The sequence below is a fragment of the Equus caballus genome, chromosome 21, assembly GCF_041296265.1.
Source record: "Equus caballus isolate H_3958 breed thoroughbred chromosome 21, TB-T2T, whole genome shotgun sequence".
In the NCBI taxonomy this organism is placed as follows: Eukaryota; Metazoa; Chordata; class Mammalia; order Perissodactyla; family Equidae; genus Equus; species Equus caballus.
Genome location: NC_091704.1, coordinates 18411137 through 18431781, shown reverse-complemented (window position 1 = coordinate 18431781; position 20645 = coordinate 18411137). Strand labels below are relative to the sequence as shown.

The 20645-nt window shown below is 52.9% G+C and overlaps 2 protein-coding genes across 16 annotated transcripts in view; one reads left to right on the top strand and one right to left on the bottom strand.

The window, feature by feature from the left end:
- The first annotated feature begins 93 nt into the window (after positions 1-93).
- Positions 94-2147, top strand: TSSK6 (testis specific serine kinase 6). Its single transcript, XM_023625556.2, has one exon. It carries the CDS (start codon positions 94-96, stop codon positions 913-915), a length of 822 nt encoding a protein of 273 aa, XP_023481324.1. The 3' UTR covers positions 916-2147.
- A 3771-nt stretch (positions 2148-5918) lies between these two features.
- The window catches only part of GATAD2A (GATA zinc finger domain containing 2A), a 97858-nt gene continuing 83131 nt past the window's right edge, over positions 5919-20645 (bottom strand). For 12 of the 15 annotated variants that reach the window (XM_070246723.1, XM_023625546.2, XM_023625543.2 and 9 more), the window contains 10 exons: positions 18748-18880; positions 18488-18619; positions 17115-17204; positions 16306-16437; positions 15947-16114; positions 13795-14074; positions 11077-11375; positions 10332-10406; positions 9846-10041; positions 5919-7742 (listed from right to left, as the gene is read on the bottom strand). In XM_070246723.1, the coding sequence (XP_070102824.1) occupies positions 7612-7742; positions 9846-10041; positions 10332-10406; positions 11077-11375; positions 13795-14074; positions 15947-16114; positions 16306-16437; positions 17115-17204; positions 18488-18619; positions 18748-18876 (1632 nt within the window). In that variant the 5' untranslated portion in view covers positions 18877-18880 and the 3' untranslated portion in view covers positions 5919-7611. The remainder of the gene's footprint in view (positions 7743-9845; positions 10042-10331; positions 10407-11076; positions 11376-13794; positions 14075-15946; positions 16115-16305; positions 16438-17114; positions 17205-18487; positions 18620-18747; positions 18881-20645) is intronic. The other 3 variants (XM_023625550.2, XM_070246726.1, XM_070246720.1) reach the window with 1 other exon arrangement.

The window sequence follows — 20645 nt, the reverse complement described above, 5'->3', positions numbered from 1 at the left end:
GGTGCCGAGCACCATGGGTTAGGCCCGAGAGTGGAGTCCGGCCGCCCCCCGACAGCAGCCGCCTCCTGCTCCCCGCGCACTCCAGGCGCCACCATGTCGGGCGACAAACTTCTGAGCGAACTCGGCTATAAGCTGGGCCGCACGATAGGCGAGGGCAGTTACTCCAAGGTGAAGGTGGCCACGTCCAAGAAGTACAAGGGCACGGTGGCCATCAAGGTGGTGGACCGGCGCCGCGCGCCGCCGGACTTCGTCAACAAGTTCCTGCCGCGAGAGCTGTCCATACTTCGGGGAGTGCGGCACCCGCACATCGTGCACGTCTTTGAGTTCATCGAGGTGTGCAACGGGAAGCTGTACATCGTGATGGAGGCAGCCGCCACCGACCTGCTGCAGGCCGTTCAGCGAAACGGGCGCATCCCCGGGGGGCAGGCGCGAGACCTCTTCGCACAGATCGCCGGAGCCGTGCGCTACCTGCACGACAACCACCTGGTCCACCGCGACCTCAAGTGCGAAAACGTGCTGCTGAGCCCGGACGAGCGCCGCGTCAAGCTCACCGACTTCGGCTTCGGCCGCCAGGCACACGGCTATCCCGACCTGAGCACCACCTACTGCGGCTCTGCCGCCTACGCCTCGCCCGAGGTACTCCTGGGCATCCCCTACGACCCCAAGAAGTATGACGTATGGAGCCTGGGCGTCGTGCTCTACGTCATGGTCACCGGGTGCATGCCCTTCGACGACTCGGACATCGCTGGCCTCCCGCGGCGCCAGAAGCGCGGCGTTCTCTACCCCGACGGCCTCGAGCTGTCCGAGCGCTGCAAGGCCCTGATCGCCGAATTGCTGCAGTTCAGCCCGTCGGCGAGGCCCTCGGCGGGTCAGGTAGCACGCAACGGCTGGCTGCGCGCCGGGAACTCTGGCTAGAAGCTGGGGTTCTCGCCATTCCCGCCGTCCCGAGCACTGCGCAAGCGCAGCGCACACGCGAGAGGCGAGCTTCGCGGGTCCTGCGAAGCCGCCGCGCACCACTGCGCACGCGCCCTTCCCCTTCCCCTTCTCCCTCGACGGCGGGGACCCGCAGTCGTCCCTGTTTGGAATCTGGTTCCTCCTCCACGATCCCGAGAGTAGGAGGGTGCATGTTCTTCCTTGATTCTTCGTGAAAAGGCCCTGGGAGGGGGCGGCACGAGAGGAGACGGAAGCATTGCGCCTGCGCGGAATGAGCGACGGCTGCACAGCCGGCGGTGACTTCCCCAACCAGCCACGCACGTCGGTGGGGACAGCACCCCCAAGACGCCTCCTTGGAACTTGCAATAAACTCGCTCTTCCTCGCACCTGCCTCTAGCGATGGCCTCCTTTTACAGATCAGAAGGGAGGGAGGGTCGCTTTCCTTGAGGAGGACAGGCGCAGGCACCCCATTTTAGAGAAAGGCTGGTTGAGGTTCCTGCTCTAGGTCTCAAAAGGGAGTTGAGAAGATTCAAACTTGGACCTTTTGGACTCCCCGGCCTGGGCAGACTCGAAGGGTCTTTGGGGTCGTGATGGTCCTGGCATCAAGTCTAATAGCAGTATTGATCTTCACATAGATAATTACTGCTGCTAGTCACTAATTTAATGCCAGGATATTGTAACACCTCTCATTAATTCATGGGCCCAAAGACATTTTGATTCATACCTCTAGTCTTCCCACATAAATACACTGTGAAAAAAGCTGTGTGAATTTGAAATGTAAATTAGCGGGCGATGGAGATGCTGGGCTGGGGAGCAAGGACCCCAGCACCCTTCCTGTGTTTAAGAATGGAATGGCGGGGGGTGGGGACCATCTGTCTCAACATAAACTGAACATTTACGGATGAGGGAATTGAGACCCACAGAGATGTCACTTGCCCAAGAACACGGCTGGGCTTTGAACTCAGATGTGGCTGAAGTAGGGTGGGGAGGTGGTGGGAGCTTTTTTTGGTGAGGTCAGAGTCTTGGGGGAGAGTCAAGGGTGGAGCATGGGTTAGCTGGGCAAGCTGGTTCATTCAGTCCTCTGTTCACTCGTGCATTTATGGAGCGCCTGGTATGTGCCAGGCTCTGGGACTCAGCAAAGAAGCTTGGATCCATCCCTGCCCTCTGCGAGGAGGCAAGTGAAAAGTCAAGTAAAATAAAAGAATGGCCTAGAAATAAAATAATTGTAAGTTGTACTAAATGCCAGGTGGGGGGTAACCAAGGAGGGACTGAAGCAGCGACATTTGAGCTGAGCCCTAAAAGAATTAGACACTGGAAACAGCAGAAGCACTGTTCCCAAGACTGAATGGAGCTCCTGTGGCTGAAATGGAGAGGGAGGGAGAGGAGTTGAAGAGGTAAATATATATGTCCTGGAGAGGGCACTCCCACAGCGTCTGGGGGAGACTGGGGGTTATTTTGCTTGCATTGAGGTTACTGGGTTTAGTGACAGTGGATGTCTGTCGTTTGGGGTGCATGGGAAACGTCTCCCTAAGTCCTAATCCTACCTGCCTCCATCTAAGCCCCACACTGTCCCTGAAGGAGCTGCCCACTGTGGGTCTGACCATATCCCACCCCTGCTCTCTCACCCTCCATGGCTTTCAGGTGCCCTCGGAATTAAGTGCCAGCTCTCCCCTCACTTCCTTCTAACAGGCTGTGGCCCCAACCCCCTCATTTTGCAGATGAGAAAACAAGCTAAGAGAGGGGAAGTGCCTTGTCTCCAGTTCTGACTGATTCACCTCAAGGCTGAGAGAGAAAACCCAACTCCTCTGGTTTACATTAGAAGGGTGTCTCTACTGACCTGGGCCACACCTCAGGCTCCCCACTTGGAAAATGGGGGCAGGAACCCATTCTAGGGGTTGCTGGGAAGGGACATGGCTCACTGGAGGCCTGGGCCCTGAACTTTCTCAAGGTTCCCACTGCACTCAGAATAAAACCCACATCCTTGCCCCTTTCTCCCACCATCCAGCCAGTCCTCCTTGTCCTTGACCTGCCACACTTGGTCTCACCTCCAAGCCTTTGTACTGTCTGTTCCTACTCCTTGAACCATTTTTCCCCTCTCTTCATTCAAGACTTGGCCTAAAGTTCACCTCCTCCCTGACATCTCGTTTTTCCCTCCTTGCCCTTGTCGTAAGGTGCGGTCTCAATACCTAGGGGTGGCATGTGCCTTTTTCTGTCCACTGATGAATCTGTGAGCAATGAGGCCCGGGTCTCCTCCTGCCCTGTGACCACAGACTCATGGCTCAGTTTAGAGGGGACAAGGTCTCAAGGACCAGGGCGAGTGTCCCATTTGCTAGCTGGAGAAGTTGCCTGAGACTCACCCCTGGTCCACTGAGGAGCCTGTGCCTGATCCAGCGAATACTCACCTGAGGGCTGAGTGCGGGAGCCCTTGAGAAAGCACCCTATAAGTGCACTTCTCACAGCCAGTGTTGGGGTGTGGGGCACCAGTCAGAATATGTCATGGGTGGAGTGGGGCAGGCTTGGGTTTAATTTGTCATGGGTTCTACCAGCTCTGTGCCTTGCCCACGTGAGACCGAGGTGACTGTGGCGTTGGGGAGGGCTGTCAGCCCCCAGCCTTGAGGCAGGGATGCCCCAACAACAAAAACATGAAACAGCAAAAAAATAAAAGCGCCTAGGAAAACAGGATCATATTTTGTGCACAATGGAATTCAGCAGAATGATCACAGGTCTCACTTTGTGAATGAAACTTGAAACACTATGTCAACAAATTTTCTGAAGAAAACGAATTTTCACTAAGAATTGTTCATTTTAGAGCCAGCTGATGGCTCCTGGCTCTGTCTGTGCTTAGGATCCACATCTGTAACATCACATGCTGCAGCAAAGACACCCAACGTGGTGCCAAGCCTGCAAAGCACTCCCAGAAAACCTGCCACACCAGGGTAGAGACTGATGGGGGCTAGTAGCCAGCCCAACGAGCAAAACCCACTTGATTCTCATCCCAGTCCTCCAGCTCCACGGGTAAGCAGGCCACAAAGCCCCAGGTTCTGGAGGAGATGGAGGCCTGGAGGTGAGGCCATGGTGCCCAATTGGGGAGGACTCATCCCTGCAGGAAGTGAAATCTGAAAGAAGCCTAAGCAGCAGGTGTCTCATCCTTTGCTTCCCTGTTAACAAAGGGTCACCCTACTGCACCATCCCAAGTCTCCAAGCTGCCCAAGGTTGGGATGAAATAAGGCAGGGAACCCACGGCCAAGGGGATGAAAGAAAAATACAGCCGACACATCGTCCATTTCTTTATTGTCCTTCAGACTCTAAAACTTCCTCATGACACAATGTATAGCCATTGATTCCAGCCTCTTTGTTTATTGGAACTTTTATTCCGGTTTGGTGGCCATTTTTTTCTTTTTTACATTTATTATCAAAGAATGAGAGTCACAATAAATACAAGTGACAACAACCACCCCCCCCCCCCAACAAACCACCTCCCAAATACCCTGCACTAGTGTAACTATTACACTTTCTTTGTTAAGGATTATAAAACTTTAGCTGTCCTTTTAAAAAAATCTCAGTCCAAGTTCTTTAGGCAAATGTCATGTGCAGCATAATTCAGCATCAAAGAAAAACCCTATGGCAGAGCAGCAATGACTGTCTTTTCCATTATTTACACCCCTGTGATGAGAATATATTATTTATATAGAAAACTACGCCCTGTGTCTGTCTACAGGAGTGAGGTGTGGGACACAAGGAGCCACAAGAAACAGCAGGACTGTACTCAGTAGCCTCTTTCATTCCCTCTGCACTGGGGTGAGCTTTTGCTTCACAAAGGTGTTCGGATACAGACAGGACCAGAGGCCACCCCTGGGAGAAGGGCCACTCTTGACCTTGTTAAAGGTGCAAGTTCAGTTGTCACAGATGGGACACTGGGGACCGGAGTCCCCCTGACGTGGTCAGGATGGCCAGAGCCATGGGTGGCTCCAAGTGACACGTGTATCTGTGTGAGCATATGCATGTGTACCTGTGGGTCCACACACACATGGCCATCAAGGTGGGGAGGAATGAGCTGGGAATCCCCCCACCACAATTTACAGAGCAGCTGACATTTTGAAGTTTCCAGTTGTCGTCAGGGGTTTGTGTCACAGATAACTCAGGACCATTACAATCTTTATTTGGGACTGGCGACTCCCACATTCTCACTGCTCCTGGGAACCAGGTCCTCTCACCCCCGAGGATCCCAGGGTGAGCCCACGACTCCAGCACCTTGGTCAATTTTGAGGAGTGAGCTTTGCTGCTGGGAGGACACCATTAATGTCAATATCCTTTCCTAGTATGTCCAAACTCCACACCCAGAGGTATTTAAGAATGCCTTTTCCTGTAACACCATAAATTTCATCACACGACCACCCCTCTGGGGCTTATCACAGAAGTTACACTGCAAAGGGGGAAACTAAAGAAAAAAAGGGGACAGGAGTTTTGAGACAGTAGAAATGAACTAAAGATTAAGGCATCTCACGTTCTCGCCCCCCTCTAAAAACTATGTTTACATCACAGTTAAGTCGCCCCTGATGGGACTGTTCCCAGGGATGCTGGGCTGGAGGAGGCAGGGCCAGGGCCTGGCCATCCCATCCTCTGACAGTGGCAGTCAGGTTTGCACTGAATTCACAAGGCCTATTCAACAGCCCGAGGCCCAAAGTACAGCCAGGCAAGGCGAGGAGAGGTGGTTCCTGAGCACAGTGACGAGTGAGATTCTGATGGGGCCAGGGTTGGGGGCCAATGTACGCAGGTTGGCTCAGGGCCCTTGAGTCACAGACCCCCTTAACCCCAGCTGTGGCACATCCCTCCAGTGCAGAGGTGACCTTGCCCCAGATGCCTGATCCCAAGTTACTGCATAGAACTGACGTGTTTGCCAGAAGAGGCTGGCCTGGATGCTCCTTCTTGGAGGATTTGGAAAATCTGGCCCATGTTACTGAACAGAGAAGGCTAACAGCTCAGGGTAGTATGAGACAGGTATTTATTTGCCAGGCACACAGAAAAATGCAAGGAGTAGAAATCTTGCATACTCTTAATTTTTTGGTGTAAAAACACACCCTTGCCCCCTCCTGCTCCTGAATGTCAATTTCCCCCCTTTCCCCAAAATCCCTGGATCTTGGAATGGAAGTGACCTTTCCCCGCCCTCCCCTCCTTCAGCCCATCTAAGTTATGCACTCAAAACAAAAATCTATGAGAAATTTGGGGCTTCACACAACAAAAAATTAGAACATTTTGCAAAACTAGGTCTTCTACCGCGTGTCAAAAATGTTTTCTAAACACTGATATTCACACACCATGAGAGAAGGGGTTAAATGAGCCTTTATTAGAATGTTGTAGCAGTGTGTTTGAAGAAGGCAGCCCTACAAAATAAAGATTTTAAATTAAGTCCCTAACTGCATGAATAGGAAAACCAGGGCTGGGGCTGAAGTGGGGAGCAGCGTACCCCATCTCCACACACATGTGCGTACACATGGGACACCCTTGCACCTGCGTGGAGCCAGCCTGTGCACAGCACACACACAACAGCTTCTGCCTTTCCTCATGGAACCGATTTCTAAGGAGTGGGAAAAACCAAAACAAAACAAAACTGAGAGCAGACCTGATCCTTTGTAAGACATTTCTGTAGACTCTAAAGAGGATAAAAAAAAGTCTGAAAGCAATCCCTGGCAGCATGGCCCTGCTTTAAAGGAAGGTTCTAAACTAGACCCAATGGAAACCCTGAAGTCGGGGGTGGGGGAGGTGGTGGTGGTGGTGCTTTCCCACGCCAACACACCTGACAGGAGCACAGGCCAGGGCAGCTTAGGATGTTGTCCATCAAAATAAGTAGGAAAAGAAAAGGAAAACATTTAATAAAATAAACCACAACAATAATAACAAAAACACAACAGCCTGCCCCTCCAATTTCCCGCTCAGGCTCTGGACGTTGCTGCCGATTCTCTCCTGCCTCCTCATTCAGCAACATGGGGCTCCCAAGCTCCCAGGCTGGGTCTGGGTTGCGGTTTGTTCTTCTACGAAGTGTGGGAGGTCAGGGGTCTCTGGGACGAGCAGCAGCAAAGGCCTTCTGATGGAGCGAGGGTTGATCAGCGGCCCACTCACCGGGCAGGGGGGCCGTGCTCGGCAGGGACCCTTGGGTCTGCAAGGTTTACTTTAAACTCCATCATCATGAGGTGATTTAAAAAAAAATCTGTTAACCTAGAGATTGCCGTAAAGGAAGGCAGTCGAAGACTGGGAGGCTAAGATGGGGAAAAGCAAAAACAAAACAACGGTCCGCTCGACTTCAGAAGCCCAGGGCGCCAGTCTTGCCCAAGCATGTCACAGTGTCCAGGGTGAGCCGTACATGCACCCTGTTGGGGGCAAGGGGAGGGCCGGGAACAGAACCAGCCCCCGAGGTCTGCTTTTCTGCTGGTGTTGGGCAAACTAAAGGCAAAGAAAGGAGGAAAGCCCATGGGAAAGGTCCCCCAGTGATAATCCTCATCCACCTGTAAAGTGGGCCCCCAGCCGCGATGAGACTTTGCAGCCAAAAATGGAGCTCTCCCTTCTGCAGCGCGGCTGGTGCTTGCTCGCTCTCTTGGGGAGCACGGTGTCTTCCCAAATGGAGGGTAGCAGGGCCAGGTGGGAGGGAGAAGGGAGCCTGTTCTCCAGTGGGCCCGGCTCGCACTATTTCCATGTGGCCGACTGGGGGATAGAGCGTGGCGGGATCATGTCCAGGAGGTACTCCCGTTGGCGGTCCACGGCGGAGGAGGTCTTGTGCACTGCCAAGCTCGGGCTGACAAACGTGAGGGGCCCGCCTGCAACAGAACAGAGTGACAAGCCAAGATGGCCCCAGTTGTGAAAGCTCCCAGGAGGAGCCCAGCCTCAGCTGAGCCAACTAAGCACAGGCGGGGTAAATCTTAGGCCTCAGAGCTGAAGAGAACGTAAGACATAGTCCAACCGCCTTCCCAACATCCCCAGCCTCTGCCACAGTAACCCCAATGATCACATTCTGTCAGCTACCCAAGCGCTACATTGTAAAGTGAGGTGTTTACCACAGTGCTGTTGAGCACAGTGAAAAACCACAAATGACAGAACTGTGCAACTGGGCAAGCCAGTATGACGAAATATTATGCAGCCATGAAAAACAGTTCTGTCCTCAAAGAGTTTTTAATGATACTGTAACGTTCTCTTATGAAAATGTTAAGAGGGACATGGAATGGCAGATACAGCATGAGCCCTCAATAAGGCACACATTTACACATGGGACACTCAAGTGAAGAGGCAGATTGGGGACAAGCCTCTGAGTACAGCATTGGTTCTCCTGTGGTGGAAAGTACCATTATCTTCTCCTTGCAGCTTTCTTCTCTCTTTGCATTCTCCAAATTTCCACAATGAACAAGTGTCACTTTTATAATTGGAAAATGAAGAAATGACTGCCACACACACCAGCACACACAGATTTTTGGCTGGCCAGGAGGAGGGACTGCCCCAGACCCCCAGCTGTAGCAGGGCCCTCCAGAGTCACTGTTACTGCAAAATTATTTTTGGTGGAGGTTAATACATCCTGTGGAACAGGTATTCCGAGGTCAAATGCAGTAGGGAACCCTCCCTGTGTGTTGAAGGCTGGCACTCCAGAAACCTGTCATTTCCCTCAAACCACCACCCAGAAACCCAAGGTGACCAGGAGTGCTGGCAGAACTCTTCTGGAAAATGCTGCTTTTAAGCTATGACACTTTTACCTCTAATCCTACTGCTGAACACAGCAACTATTTATTCCTTCATATTCCCTTCCAAACATTACCTTTACACACACACATACACACAGTTTTTGCATTGGTGCCATCACTGCATACACAGACGCACACTTGTATTTGACTTTTCCCACTGATTTCATATACTTTCAAGTTTCCCATGAGAGGAATTTCCAACCGGCCTATGCGTGCTTAGGTGTATCTTAACATGCTGAGCAAAAGTATCTCTGCCTGGTTTATGATTACAAATGCTCTCCGCTCTCCAGGCTGTGTGGATTCTTCTGAGTTGAATGAACGTCCTCTCTCTCCTGAGCTCACTCTCTCGGGGCAGGCTCTGATACTTGGGCATGTTTCTAACTCATGGTCAGCTGCATGCACAGCAGGCTCCCGTGTTTTGTTTGCATAGGTAGCAAGGCTTTCCCAGTTCTGACTAGGGAGACGGATCTTATGATGATGACTCTTCTTCCTACAGGGATGCAGCAACCACAGGGGGAGACTTGCTCCCACAATAAGAGCACTCGCTTGTCTCCTCTCAGCTCTTTTGTGCCTACCCTTCACTTTCCCGTTTTTGATCCCCATCCCTGTCCCAGGGTCCCCCTCCTCATCCCTGCATTCTTGTTCTCTTTTGTACTTCGCACCACCTGACCTGTCCAAGCCAGAGGGTGGGAAGAGAGTGTCTCACAGAGCAGGGAATGAAGGACACTGTCCGGGTGAGCAAGAAATGAAATTAGTGTATGACGAAAGGTACAACATAACAGCAAACAAAGGTATTTCCAACAGCAGGAAAGGACAGGGGGAGCATAAGTTGGCAAGATGAGCATCTGTGCTGACAGGAGTCCAATAGATGGTTGGGGGGATGCTGCCTGAACTGGGTTTGCCCCATGTTTTGGGTTGAGGCCTGAGATTTTTGGTACAGAACGTGCACATAATGAAGGCAATTACTACCTACCCAGGGCTACCACTTGTTCAGGGTGTCCTAGTTAGTGAACAGAAGAGAGTGCGCTGAAGAGTCAGAGGAGCGACCCTCAGAGAGCAGACCTGGGGGTTCAGGGCCCTTGGTGCTGCTTCCCTTCACCCTGTGCATGTGCACGTCTTTGTTAAAAATAAGGAAGGGATAGACCCAAGCATGGCAAGGTCCCTACTTTGAGCCCCATGGGGGTTGCCCACCTGTATTCAGAGATGCCTTCTTCCAGTTGGAGGTGGCGTTGCCCTTGCTGGCACTCACGGCTCTCTCGGAATGTCTGCTGGTCCTGCTGACGAGGGCTGTGGCCGAGGCTGCATTCTGCAGTTTGGGCGACTGGCTGAACGTGTGCAGGACACCTCGGGGCGTGGTGGCTGAACCCCGGGATAGCTGGCTGGAGGCCTAGAGCAGAGAGAGGGTGCAGCGGCTCACATGGGGAAGGGGGCAGCAGAGGGTGAGACGCTCAGCGCAGCCTCTCCTTGCTCTGGCTGACCTCTTCCCACCCACACAGGGTCCCTAAAGTCCAAAATCAGGAGACCAGGTAAGTTACACCAAAGGGGGAGGAGGAGGGGAGGGAGAGAGACAGACAGACGCAGGCAGAATGACAGTCGGCGACTGATGTAGTCACAGTCTGGGACGTGAGGGCTGGTTGGTGGCCTGGTGCAGGGAACTCCCGGCACTGCAGTTCTGACCTGTAGCACAGCCCCGTTACTCCAGTCGCGGGCCTCTCCTGAGCGGAACGCCAACTTACGCCGGGGTTTTATGACCTACACAAATGGGGGTTGAAATCGAGGTCAGCACCGTCCACAGGCCAGCCTAGGGTGACCTAAAGTGACCAAAGGGCAGCAGCTGTGGCCGCACGTGGCCCAGTCCCCATGGGACCAGCCGTTTCCTGAGGGCCGCAGAGCCACCCACTACATAGGGATCTTGAGAAGATGTGTTTATTAGTGAACTACAAATGATTTCCAAGGACACAAAAAATTGCCAACGGGGAGCTTTGGGTCTATAGGGGGTGGGAAAGCAAAGCATTAAAAAAAGCAGCCAAAAACAACTTGATTTCAAACTTGCTTCTCTCCTTAATTTAGCTAGAACAGTTCTTCTAAACGCCCCTTTTGTATCTCACTGTGGCTTTCAGAAAAGTCCTTTAAGACAAGAAGTACTTGCCAGTCGGCACACTGTGAGTGAAAGCTACAAAATCTAAACAAACTGCAAATTAGTATTTTCACCGCCAAATGCCACCATTAAATGTAATTTAGACGCACAGTTAACCACCAGGCAGATGATCAACGAGTGTGGGACAGAAGGTCAGAACATCTTGACTGCTAGTGACAACTCCCTGCCAAGGGAACGAGGCCCCTCTCCCAGAAGGTGAGGCCACCCAGCCCACGTTCCCAGGCTGCAGGGCCACAGCTCTGGCCCTTGGACAAGGACTATCACCTGCTTCAGCGTAGGGTGCGGGGCGGCGGCAGGTTCAGCCTTGGCCTGTGTCGGGGCAGTGCCCTGCTGCAGGAGGCGCTGCTCGATCTCCTGCTCCTGCTGCAGTGCCTTCACAAAGGCGGCCTTCAGCCGGCTCGTATGCTCCACTTTAAGAGCCTTCTTCTGGTTGGACGCCATGCAGTTCTCACACATTATGGCACCGCTCTTCTCCTCCCGCCAGCGGCACGTGAAGTCTGTCTTGCACTGCGCACACATGTAGGGCTCTCGGGACAGCACAACAGCAGCCGACATCCTGCCCGCTGCAGGGAGAGATGGGTGAGCTCATGTCAGAGGAACAGGATGCCCGAGCCAGAGCCTCTATCACCTCTGGGCAGGACAGGGATTCGAGACACAGCAGGAGCGTGGCTCAGCCAGCATCAAGAAACCAAAGCCCCAGTCGATGTTGGCTGTTTGTTCAGCAAACATATATTGGGCGCCGACTGTGTGCGGACACTAGGCCAGCCTCAGGGAAAGTTTGCAGGTAGAAGCAAAGCTGAAGGGCTTTGGAAAACGCCAATGGGTTAGGGTCCTGGGTACTAACTCTCAAAGACATTAGTGCAGACTGGCTTCTCCTGATCACCTTTCCCACCTGCAGCACAGTATTAGATCTCACAGGCAAACGTTTCTAACCCTCCCACACCTCGTCACCAGTGGAGAGGAGTCAGTGACCACTCCAGGCCCCCACCTCGCTGGGATGGGCACCCTGGCTAGTGGGCGATTTAATTAAGGACTGATCATCCAGTGAGTGTTCATATCGACAAGCACCGTGCCCAATGCCTTCTAGGTATCGAGGTATCTGAATCTTACAACAACCTCCTGAGGGGGTATCCCCAACCCCATTGTCCTGAGGAGGAAACTGAGGCCAGGGAGATGAAATGATTTGTGGAGTCACATGGCCAGTCAGTGGCAGGGAGGGTCAGGACTCACAGCTGCTGCCTGGCTGAGGGGACATGGCTGCTCTGGGGCCTCGGTGCCCTTGTCTGGGAGATGAGAACACGGTGTCTCCTCAGTCAGCCAGAGGAGGGGTGACTGAGGAAACCATAGAAAGTGCCTACTCAGGCATGGGGTCAATATTTGTCTTTATTCTTCAGCTTACATATTTTTGCCATTCAATCTTCAGTAAGAGGTGTTTTTCACATTTTGTTCTTATCTTTTCTGTGTCCAGCACTCAGGGACTTAACTGCCTCTTCAGCATTACAGACCATGGTGCTAAGAGACCCTGGCCTTTACCCCCTCCCCACCAGCCCTGGGCCTACCTGAGCTGCCCTTGAACAGTGAAGGGCTGTGCAGGATCCAACTCTGGGTGGACCTGTCACCCCCCAGAGCAGATGGGATGTCACTTTTCCAAGCCGCCTGCTGCCCAGGGTCTACCTCAGGCCCCCAGCTCTGGGTCCCCACCGGTAGCTAACATGCTCTGGTAACAAGAGCACACCTCCTTCCACACATCCAACCCTGGAGGAAGTAGTACCTGCTTCCTAGGCAGCTGTGGCCTGTGTGACCAGTGTCAGAGCCAAGACATAGGTGTGAGGCTACACTTGGCACCCAGCCTGGGGCTCTGGGAGGTGTCAGAAGATGCCTGAAGCAGGGCTCAGAGACTCCTCCCACAATTAGGTCCTGTTTTTGGCAACAGGAGAGGGTGACTAACCCCAGCCCGTCTCTGCTGGTAAGAGAAACAGCAGAAACAGGCTAGTCTTAGAGAGCAGAACGCCCCGTGCAGGCAGGTGCATGACAGGTGAGCATTTCGTCCTGTCTCAGGCCTCCCCAACCCTTCTTCCTATACTGCCCGCCTTGCAGCAGCTCTTGTGCCAACTTCACTTCACCATCAAGGAGACACCAAAGGGATCCAGGTACATCCAGGCTGTGTCAGAGATTGCACCACTCCCACCTGGGCCTGGCTCTGGCGCCCAGTGGTCCCTTGAGGCAGCCTAACAGGTGGAGCCCACCGGGCCCTCCCCTGCACCGGAGTGGTTATGGCTTGGCCTCCTCCAACTTTGAGCATCTGATGAGGTGACGTGGGGGGAGGATTCAGGCTGACTGCCCAATTAATGTTACCACCAGCTCAATCTCAGGGCAGAAACCCCCTAAGGGCCAACTCAGCCTCTCACCTCTGTTTCCAATATTGTTTTTAATCACTACCCTGTATATGCCCTTTTATTCCTAAAATCTCCTAACACACTGGTACACTTTCCAAACTGTTCCTAAGGAGGGTGATAAAACGAGTCTAGCCCAGGCATGGATGTCCTTCTTCCACCATGGGGGCTCAGGGCACTCAATGCTCTGGAAAGTTCTCACCCAAGAGCCCTATCTAGAAGCAAAGCCTGTCAGCCTCCCGCACACTTTCTTCCTCACCCTCCCCTGCTCACCCCCATGGCACAGTAATGTCACAAGGCTACTGCTGCTTGTGACCTTGGACCACACATGTGGAGCCTTGAATGTCAGTGGGGCCCAGCTCTCAGAGGAGTCCCCAACAGGAGAAGGAAGGTACCTGTGATGTGTTTAAGGAGTTATCCAAACCTCACAGCAAATAAGTACTGATAATGTAATGTTGCCCATAAGATGCTCTCCCCAAGACAACTCTGGGTACACCACTGGTGCACCAACATGTGCTGTGCATTGAAAAAAACTTAGGTAACAGAAACTTAAGTGTAAGAGAGGAAAATAGGCCCAGGGCCTGCTCACCTTGTGTTTCCAGCAGGTTCTGCACCACCTCCTCCAGGCCAACCAGATAGATGAATTCGTTGTTGGCAGCGCTGGGCAGGAAGTTCATCTCTGGGGCAGGTGGCTTGGGAGGGGGGATTTCGAGCAGCGTCTTCTCCAGCTGTTTGCGCAGCGCAAGCTTGGCGGCTGCCTGCCGACTGGCTGGAGAATCAGCAGAGGTGACTACAGAAGCCACGCTAGTCGGGGTGGAGTTGGCCTGAGCAGAGGTGGCCGTCGTCCCTTTCAGTGATGCTGGGGAGGGCTTTCAGGAGACAACAATCTGGTCAGTATGCTAGGGTGCATGCCCTGAGGCAGGCTCCACTGCTACACCTATAGCCCAGGATGGCACCATTAGCTGCACTGACTAACGAGTCCTTAAGAGAGCAGCTCCAAGCTGCTTGACATCAGTGAGCAGCAGGCAGAGCTGCATTAAACTCATTGCCCTATGAGATAACCAATCCTGTAAACATGCTCGTTGAGGTTTAGCTGATATTCAATAAACTTCACACATTTAAAATCTGCAATTTGCTATCTCTTGCCACCTGAGGACACTCATGAAGTCATCACCATGACCAAGACAGTGGGCCCCGCACCCAGGCAGCATGGCCACTGTCCTATCACTATGGCCTCACCCTCCTCCCAACACACATCTGGGCACCCTCTTTCCTCACAGGGTGCAAATGGTGGCTCACTGTGGCATCGATGACATTTCTCTCATGAGCATCTTTGCGTGTGCTTGTCTGGAGATGCTAATGTCTTAAGTCAGTTCACATGTCGTCATCAGAGCTAGGGGGAGAGCGGCTCCTGGACCAACCCCCGTCCCTTCACTCCTCTCGATCTTTACTGCTCCTGGCCTACTTTATCATCTTTGTCTGGACCCTAGTGGCTGACTCTCCATTGTCTCCTTGCTCCAGTCTACCCATTCCCTCACCCTGTGAAGTGCTCTCCCCAAACTTCAGAGCTGACCATGCCAGTGCCCTTAGCTTTGTGGGATTGAGGACCCTTCTGGAAATTGGAGGAAAGTAGCATACACCATCCCCAGGAAAATGCACACACCTGATAACTTGCATGTAACACATCACAGGGCTCAGGGAGCCCAGGTCACTTTCACAGGACCCCCACCCCCCACAAAGGATCTCCAGAGCCAAGCAAGACTCCTCAATGCAGAGGATGCCATCTCAACACCCTGGCCTGGCCACCCCCCTCTGACTAGCCAGTTCTTTCCTGTTCCCCTGAAGAGCATCCTCAGCCCCGCTGGGAACAGAGCCACACACTCCACCACTGCCTTCCCTTTTCCTATCCTTATAGCATGCCGAGCCAAGAACAGGGTCTGGCACACAGTAGAAATTTGATCAACATTTACAGAGTAGATGAAACTGCCTGCACAGGTCAGTCTTTTGCTCTGCCTAGGACATCCTCATGTGGGTGGCAGACTTTAACTCAACTTTAGAGGAGGCAGGGACACTGCCCAGAGCCCTGCTGGCCAGGCTGTTATCTGAGGAAGGCAGGCAAGAACGCACCATGCCAAAAGAGCAAGGAAGGATAACTCGCAGTCAGCAAAAACCCCTGCAGACCCAGTAATTTTATCTGTCAATGAGGCTCTTGCTTCCAGCTCTGGTACCCATCTTCCCAGCTCTGCTGGGCGGGGACAGACCCTCCCCATCTCAAAGATTCTGTACAGAGGTGAAGGGGACACATGGTTAAGAATAGAAGCACAGTGTTGCAAAGACATTTGCAGACGTGTTCTCCATACGTGCTCTTGCTGAGGGGAGTAAAGGGGCTCTAGACACCTCACCTGGCCTCATCTCTACTCACAAACCTGCTGTGTCCCACATACTGCCTCTCCCTACCCCTCATCCTCCTCACAGCTCAGCTCAGGACTGCACCCCTCACCCTCTCAGCAGCCATCCACCTCTGCTAGACAGCAGTTATGAACACAGGACTCCTGCCCGTGACTTTCACACCCCAACAGGCCCAGAGGAGCTCAAGTCCAAACCCCAAGGAATATCCAAGGCATCACTCAGCTCTGAGGGAGCAGGCAGGTCATGCTGCACCTGGAAATCTGACTTTGCCCCAGGACCAGGAACCCTTAAGGGGCCAGTCACAGGGCACATGCCCCATGCCAGGCCCTCACCTGTGGGATGTTGACGAGCAGACTGGTGTTGGGGACGTTGGCGACGCGGATGAGGCCCTGCTGGATGATCCTCTGTCCCTGAATTTGCACACTAGGCACGGATGCCCTGGGGGCCAGGAGGAGCGGGGGTGGCCCCGTGCTGGAATGTTGTCTGATGTTGTGGATTTGCTGTCAGGGTAGGGTAGGGTAGGGGACAAGACGATGAGAGGGATGATGGAGAGAGGCACAGGGAAGGGATGGGCCCCACAGACCCCCAACACCAGGGGGTTGGGAGGACCAGGAAGGGTCGTTCTTGTGAGGTGATGGCTGCTTGGGGCTGCTGGATGCGCTCCTGTCCCATAAGTGCACACTCTGCTCACCTGGGCCCCCCTGACGAGCGGGGGCATGACAACCTGTGAGCTCGCCTGTGGCCCCAGCTTCGAGGATGCCTGCTGTCCACCACGGACCAGGGGCGGCGGGATGACACTGCCAGGCATTCGAGTCGAAGTGGTCTGTCAACGACACCAACCCCCAGATCTTTCATGGCTTTAACAAATGAGTTCACTATTTTTGTAAAAGCATATACTTGTTTTAAAAACACAGGGATAGAGATAAAAAGGTAAAATGCATATTTATTCTAAACACGAAAGAACAAGGAACATGGACTCTGACAAGAGCCATGCAAACCCGGGCTCACTCAGGACTCAGAGGCCACGACAGCAAGAGTTCCACTAACCAGGACTAGTGCTGCCTGCCTGTTGGTCTGAGCAGGCGGCTCAGGCCTGTTTGAGAGGAGGTGGGCCCTTGTCCAGATCTCAGTCCTGTGCCAAAGAGCAAGAGCTCTGCCAGTCTTACCCCATGGGCAGAGGAGGTTGTGAGTCATGCTGGGACAAGGCCCTTGCAGGCACCACAACTGCCCTGGGGAAAGTCAGGACGAAGAGACCCTGGTCTGCCTAGCATCTTAAGTCCTCTCTCCAGTCTCATTAGGGGCCCTCCCAGCATCAGCATGATTTGTTTATGATGTCAACGGTAGCCTAATTTGGGCCTAGAGGTTCAGAAATGTGAACATGCTTTATTTTGTGAGCTGTGGCCAGAAAGCCTCACTCCAGTCTAGTTAGAAGGAATGAGCAGCCTTTTGCAAGAACTGGATTGGGGTTGCTCAGGACCCTGATGCAGAGGGAACACTGACCTGAAGCGATGGCTTGCCAGAAGGAATGTTCTGGGTGCCCCGAACTAGCGGGGGAGGGGTGGTCACAACACTCCCAGCAGAGCCTGCAGGCTGCAAGAGAGCAGGACACATGGGAGATGAGAGGGCTGCCAGCCCCAGTCCCCCTACACAAAATGCTGATGGTAGAGGATTGGTTTTCCTTCTCTTCCAAAGGCATTAGGCTCTCAAAGATTCTGCTTTCAAGCCTGCTAAGTCCATCTGTGGCAGGAAATGACATATTCGCAATGGGCAGAGAGATTTTCTAGCAGCCCTCACCCTCCGGGGACTATTAGCATCACTCTTGGTTCAGGTGCCGGCTCTGCTCTCCAAGGAACAGGAAGGCTGGCGGCAGTGGCTAAGGCAAAGGACCTCGGGCTGGACAAAATAATCCCAAACTTGGTGAGAAAATGCTGGGTCCAGGCACTTCGTAAAGTCACATATTTCACTAGAGAAGAGACAGTGACAGACCTGGTTCACTTCACCAAGTCTTAAACAGCTAACAAGGAAATGAGTAACAGGCAGGCCCTGTTCATCAGGAGATTAACAGACGTCAGACTGTGTCTACTTGGTGATTAAAAGTGGGAGCTCAAGCAAACCCCCAAGCTGAACCAGTGAGTGTCCTCCTGTCCTGCTTCCTTAAGGTGACACATGTTTCACACACTCTGTCAGGGCTCGTACTGCCCGAGATGCACTTACTTTCTGGTTTACTGAGACAGTGGTTAGAGTAAAAGGAAGGGTGGTTCATCACCAACCAGAAACCTTCCCAGAATGGGGCACCAAAAAAGCCCAACAAAAGAAACCTGACCTTGCTTTCCATGGTAAGTTGTGTTTAGAAACAGCACAAGGAGCCTGGGGCACGAGGGGAGATAGCAGGAGCCCCAAGACTGGGCCTCTGGGTCCTAGGCAGCTTTGTGGCACACCCCTGAGGCATTCAGAAATCTGTCCACTAAACCATGGCAGCCCCTGCCGGCCAGCACAGCCATCCACAAGGCAGGAGGCCTTTCTGGAAACAGGCTCAGGACAGAGCTCTTAACCCAGAAAAGTGATTCCAGCAGCTTCAGAGATATCTGCTCTCCATTTCCCTGATGCTTTTAGTCTACAGGGAGTGAGTTTTACATACGTAGATCTGGAACATTCTAGACTCAAATGTATTCTGATATACCCTTACTTTGACATGCTTTCAGATAAATCCAAAATGCAAACTTGAGTCTGAAAATTTCCATTTCAGACGTTGGCTCTCATGCTCTTAAGGAAATCTGTCCCCTCACAACCAGCCTTTCTGGCTCCTGGCGCTGAGGTGGGCCAAGTAATGACTGTGCTTCTGACCCTTGAGGAGGGAGCAGATTCGCACACACCTTCTGGGCCGTGGTTTCCTTTTGTATTTGACTCTGCCGCAACTTTTTCAATAAAACGAGTTTTGCTTCTTCCAATCTTAACTCTTCTTTCAGTTGCTTAATCATTCTTTCTCGTTCTTCAGGACTGCTTTTCTGCAAGGGCAAGAGGACGAGGATTGAGAGGGATGGATGGCAGCTGGGGAGCACAGGCCCCACTGGCACCAGCTCTATTTGGGGGTGCCACTGGGCAGGTTCTCACCCAGCATGGGGACAAGGCTCACCATGAGGGCCTCGGTGCTGGTCTCCTTCAAGGTCTCCTTCATCAGCCCATTCACTCGTGGACTCGCAGGCTGCTCACTGTCAGACAGCACGATCACATCAGGTGAGGGGGTTCTCCTCTCGGACTTCATGTCACTGTGGAGCAGGGACAGCAGCTTGTTACCAGGGTGCCCTGACTTTGCCAGACACTCTTCCCCAGGGCCCTGTGCCCACACCCCACGGATGCATGGATTCAGCCACAGACACAGCAAGAAGGTGGGAGTACAACTGCCCTGCCAGGCCTCCACAGCCTCTCTTCTTGGGCCTCCCCACAACCCACCCAGGCTGCCTTCTCTCATTGTACTCACCATACAGAAATCAAACCCACCAGTTTATGGGTGGGCCCCACAACAGCCAGGACTGTTCATGTTCCCTACCTTCATGTCCCCAGGGCTGAGGACAACTGTGTGTCTGACACACCCATTTTGGAAAACACCACAGCTTTCTCTACCATGTGGCTGTATGTTGGATAAAAACGCTTGGCCTGGGATCCTGGGGCCAAGGCTAGGTTGGGGCTCCTGCATGCTGGTGTAATAGAATGTGTGTGCCTCACAAACCAGAAGGTGCCACCTGCCCATGCTGAAAGCCACCTAACGGAGAGCCTGGCCCCACACAAATCACCATCTTTGCTCGACCCAAACTGACAGCCCTCACACCTGGTAAGCCCACCTGCCCCCAGAAGATGGAGGGGCTAATCCACATGTTGTCAGCCTCTGTTGGCACCCAGACATGGGGTGTTACCACCTCATGAGGTGGCCAAGACTGCCTGCTGGATAGTCCTTCCTGGGCCACACGTGGCCTCTTTGTCTTGCCAGTGGCAATGTGGCAGCAGTGGCCACAAGTTTTGAAACTGACTAGAACAAAGAACACATTTTCTCTTGCAAATCTGGGTACTCTCCACCTGCCTGATCTGCTCACAAACTGGTTTCCAGCCACCCCCACCTCCCATGATCTATAGTAGGTGGACTGGTCAGGTGCCAAGGCCACACCTGCCCGTTACCTTCTCGCCCTCTTACCCCAATCCTGCCCACCCACAAGTCCCCTAGGCTGGAGATGCACATCTAGTGCTGCTGACGTTCTGCTATGGGTGGCACTGACTCCACACACAAGGACCAATGGATCCCAGAGAGGGTGCTTTGACCCTGACCAAGTAGGTCCGTTTGCTAAGGACATAATGTAAACTTTCCCTTAAGATCTGGCCTTAGCACTTGAGTTGAAGGAATCAGATCCTTCTGTCAGCAGGAATTCCAGCTGAGGATTAAACGTATCCGCTAGGTGGCACTGTGACCCAGAGAACAAACTCAACTAAGTTAACTGAGAGTATCAGCTCAAAGTTGTCACACTACTTCCACTAGACCCCAGTCAAGCAGACACAGTTATAAAAGGAGAACTGGTGCTTTAATAGCCCACAGAACTGCCTTTTCCACTCTTGGAGTGAGCTGTGTCTTTAAGGAAGGACATTTGCTGACTCCTCTTGGACCCAGGACACCCCCCTCATTGCTGACACACACCCCTTCCCCGCCTCTCCTAATCCTGTCTCCCAGAGCTGCACGGCAGCTGCACTGCAACACTCCTAGCCCTGACCTGATTTAACCAGCACAGCTGCCAGCCGGCTTCTCACAAGAGACCAGGGGAATGGGAAATAAGGTGCCATTTCAAGGTATATAATCCATTCACTGGGGTATCAGCCTGCATTCTCAGGTCCAGAAACTGGCTGTTTATAAAGTGAAGTAACCTAGGACGTCTCACTTGGCCTCACCAAAGACCAATACAATTCGTAAACTACCACTCTTTCAAGTCTGTGTGTCTCCCTGCTGACTGCCCACTCCACCGAAGATTGACTTTCAAGGTGATCTTGGGA

Bases quoted from the DNA above. Each gene is read 5' to 3' on its own strand.
- TSSK6 (XM_023625556.2), top strand. From the start codon at position 94: ATGTCGGGCGACAAACTTCTGAGCGAACTCGGCTATAAGCTGGGCCGC.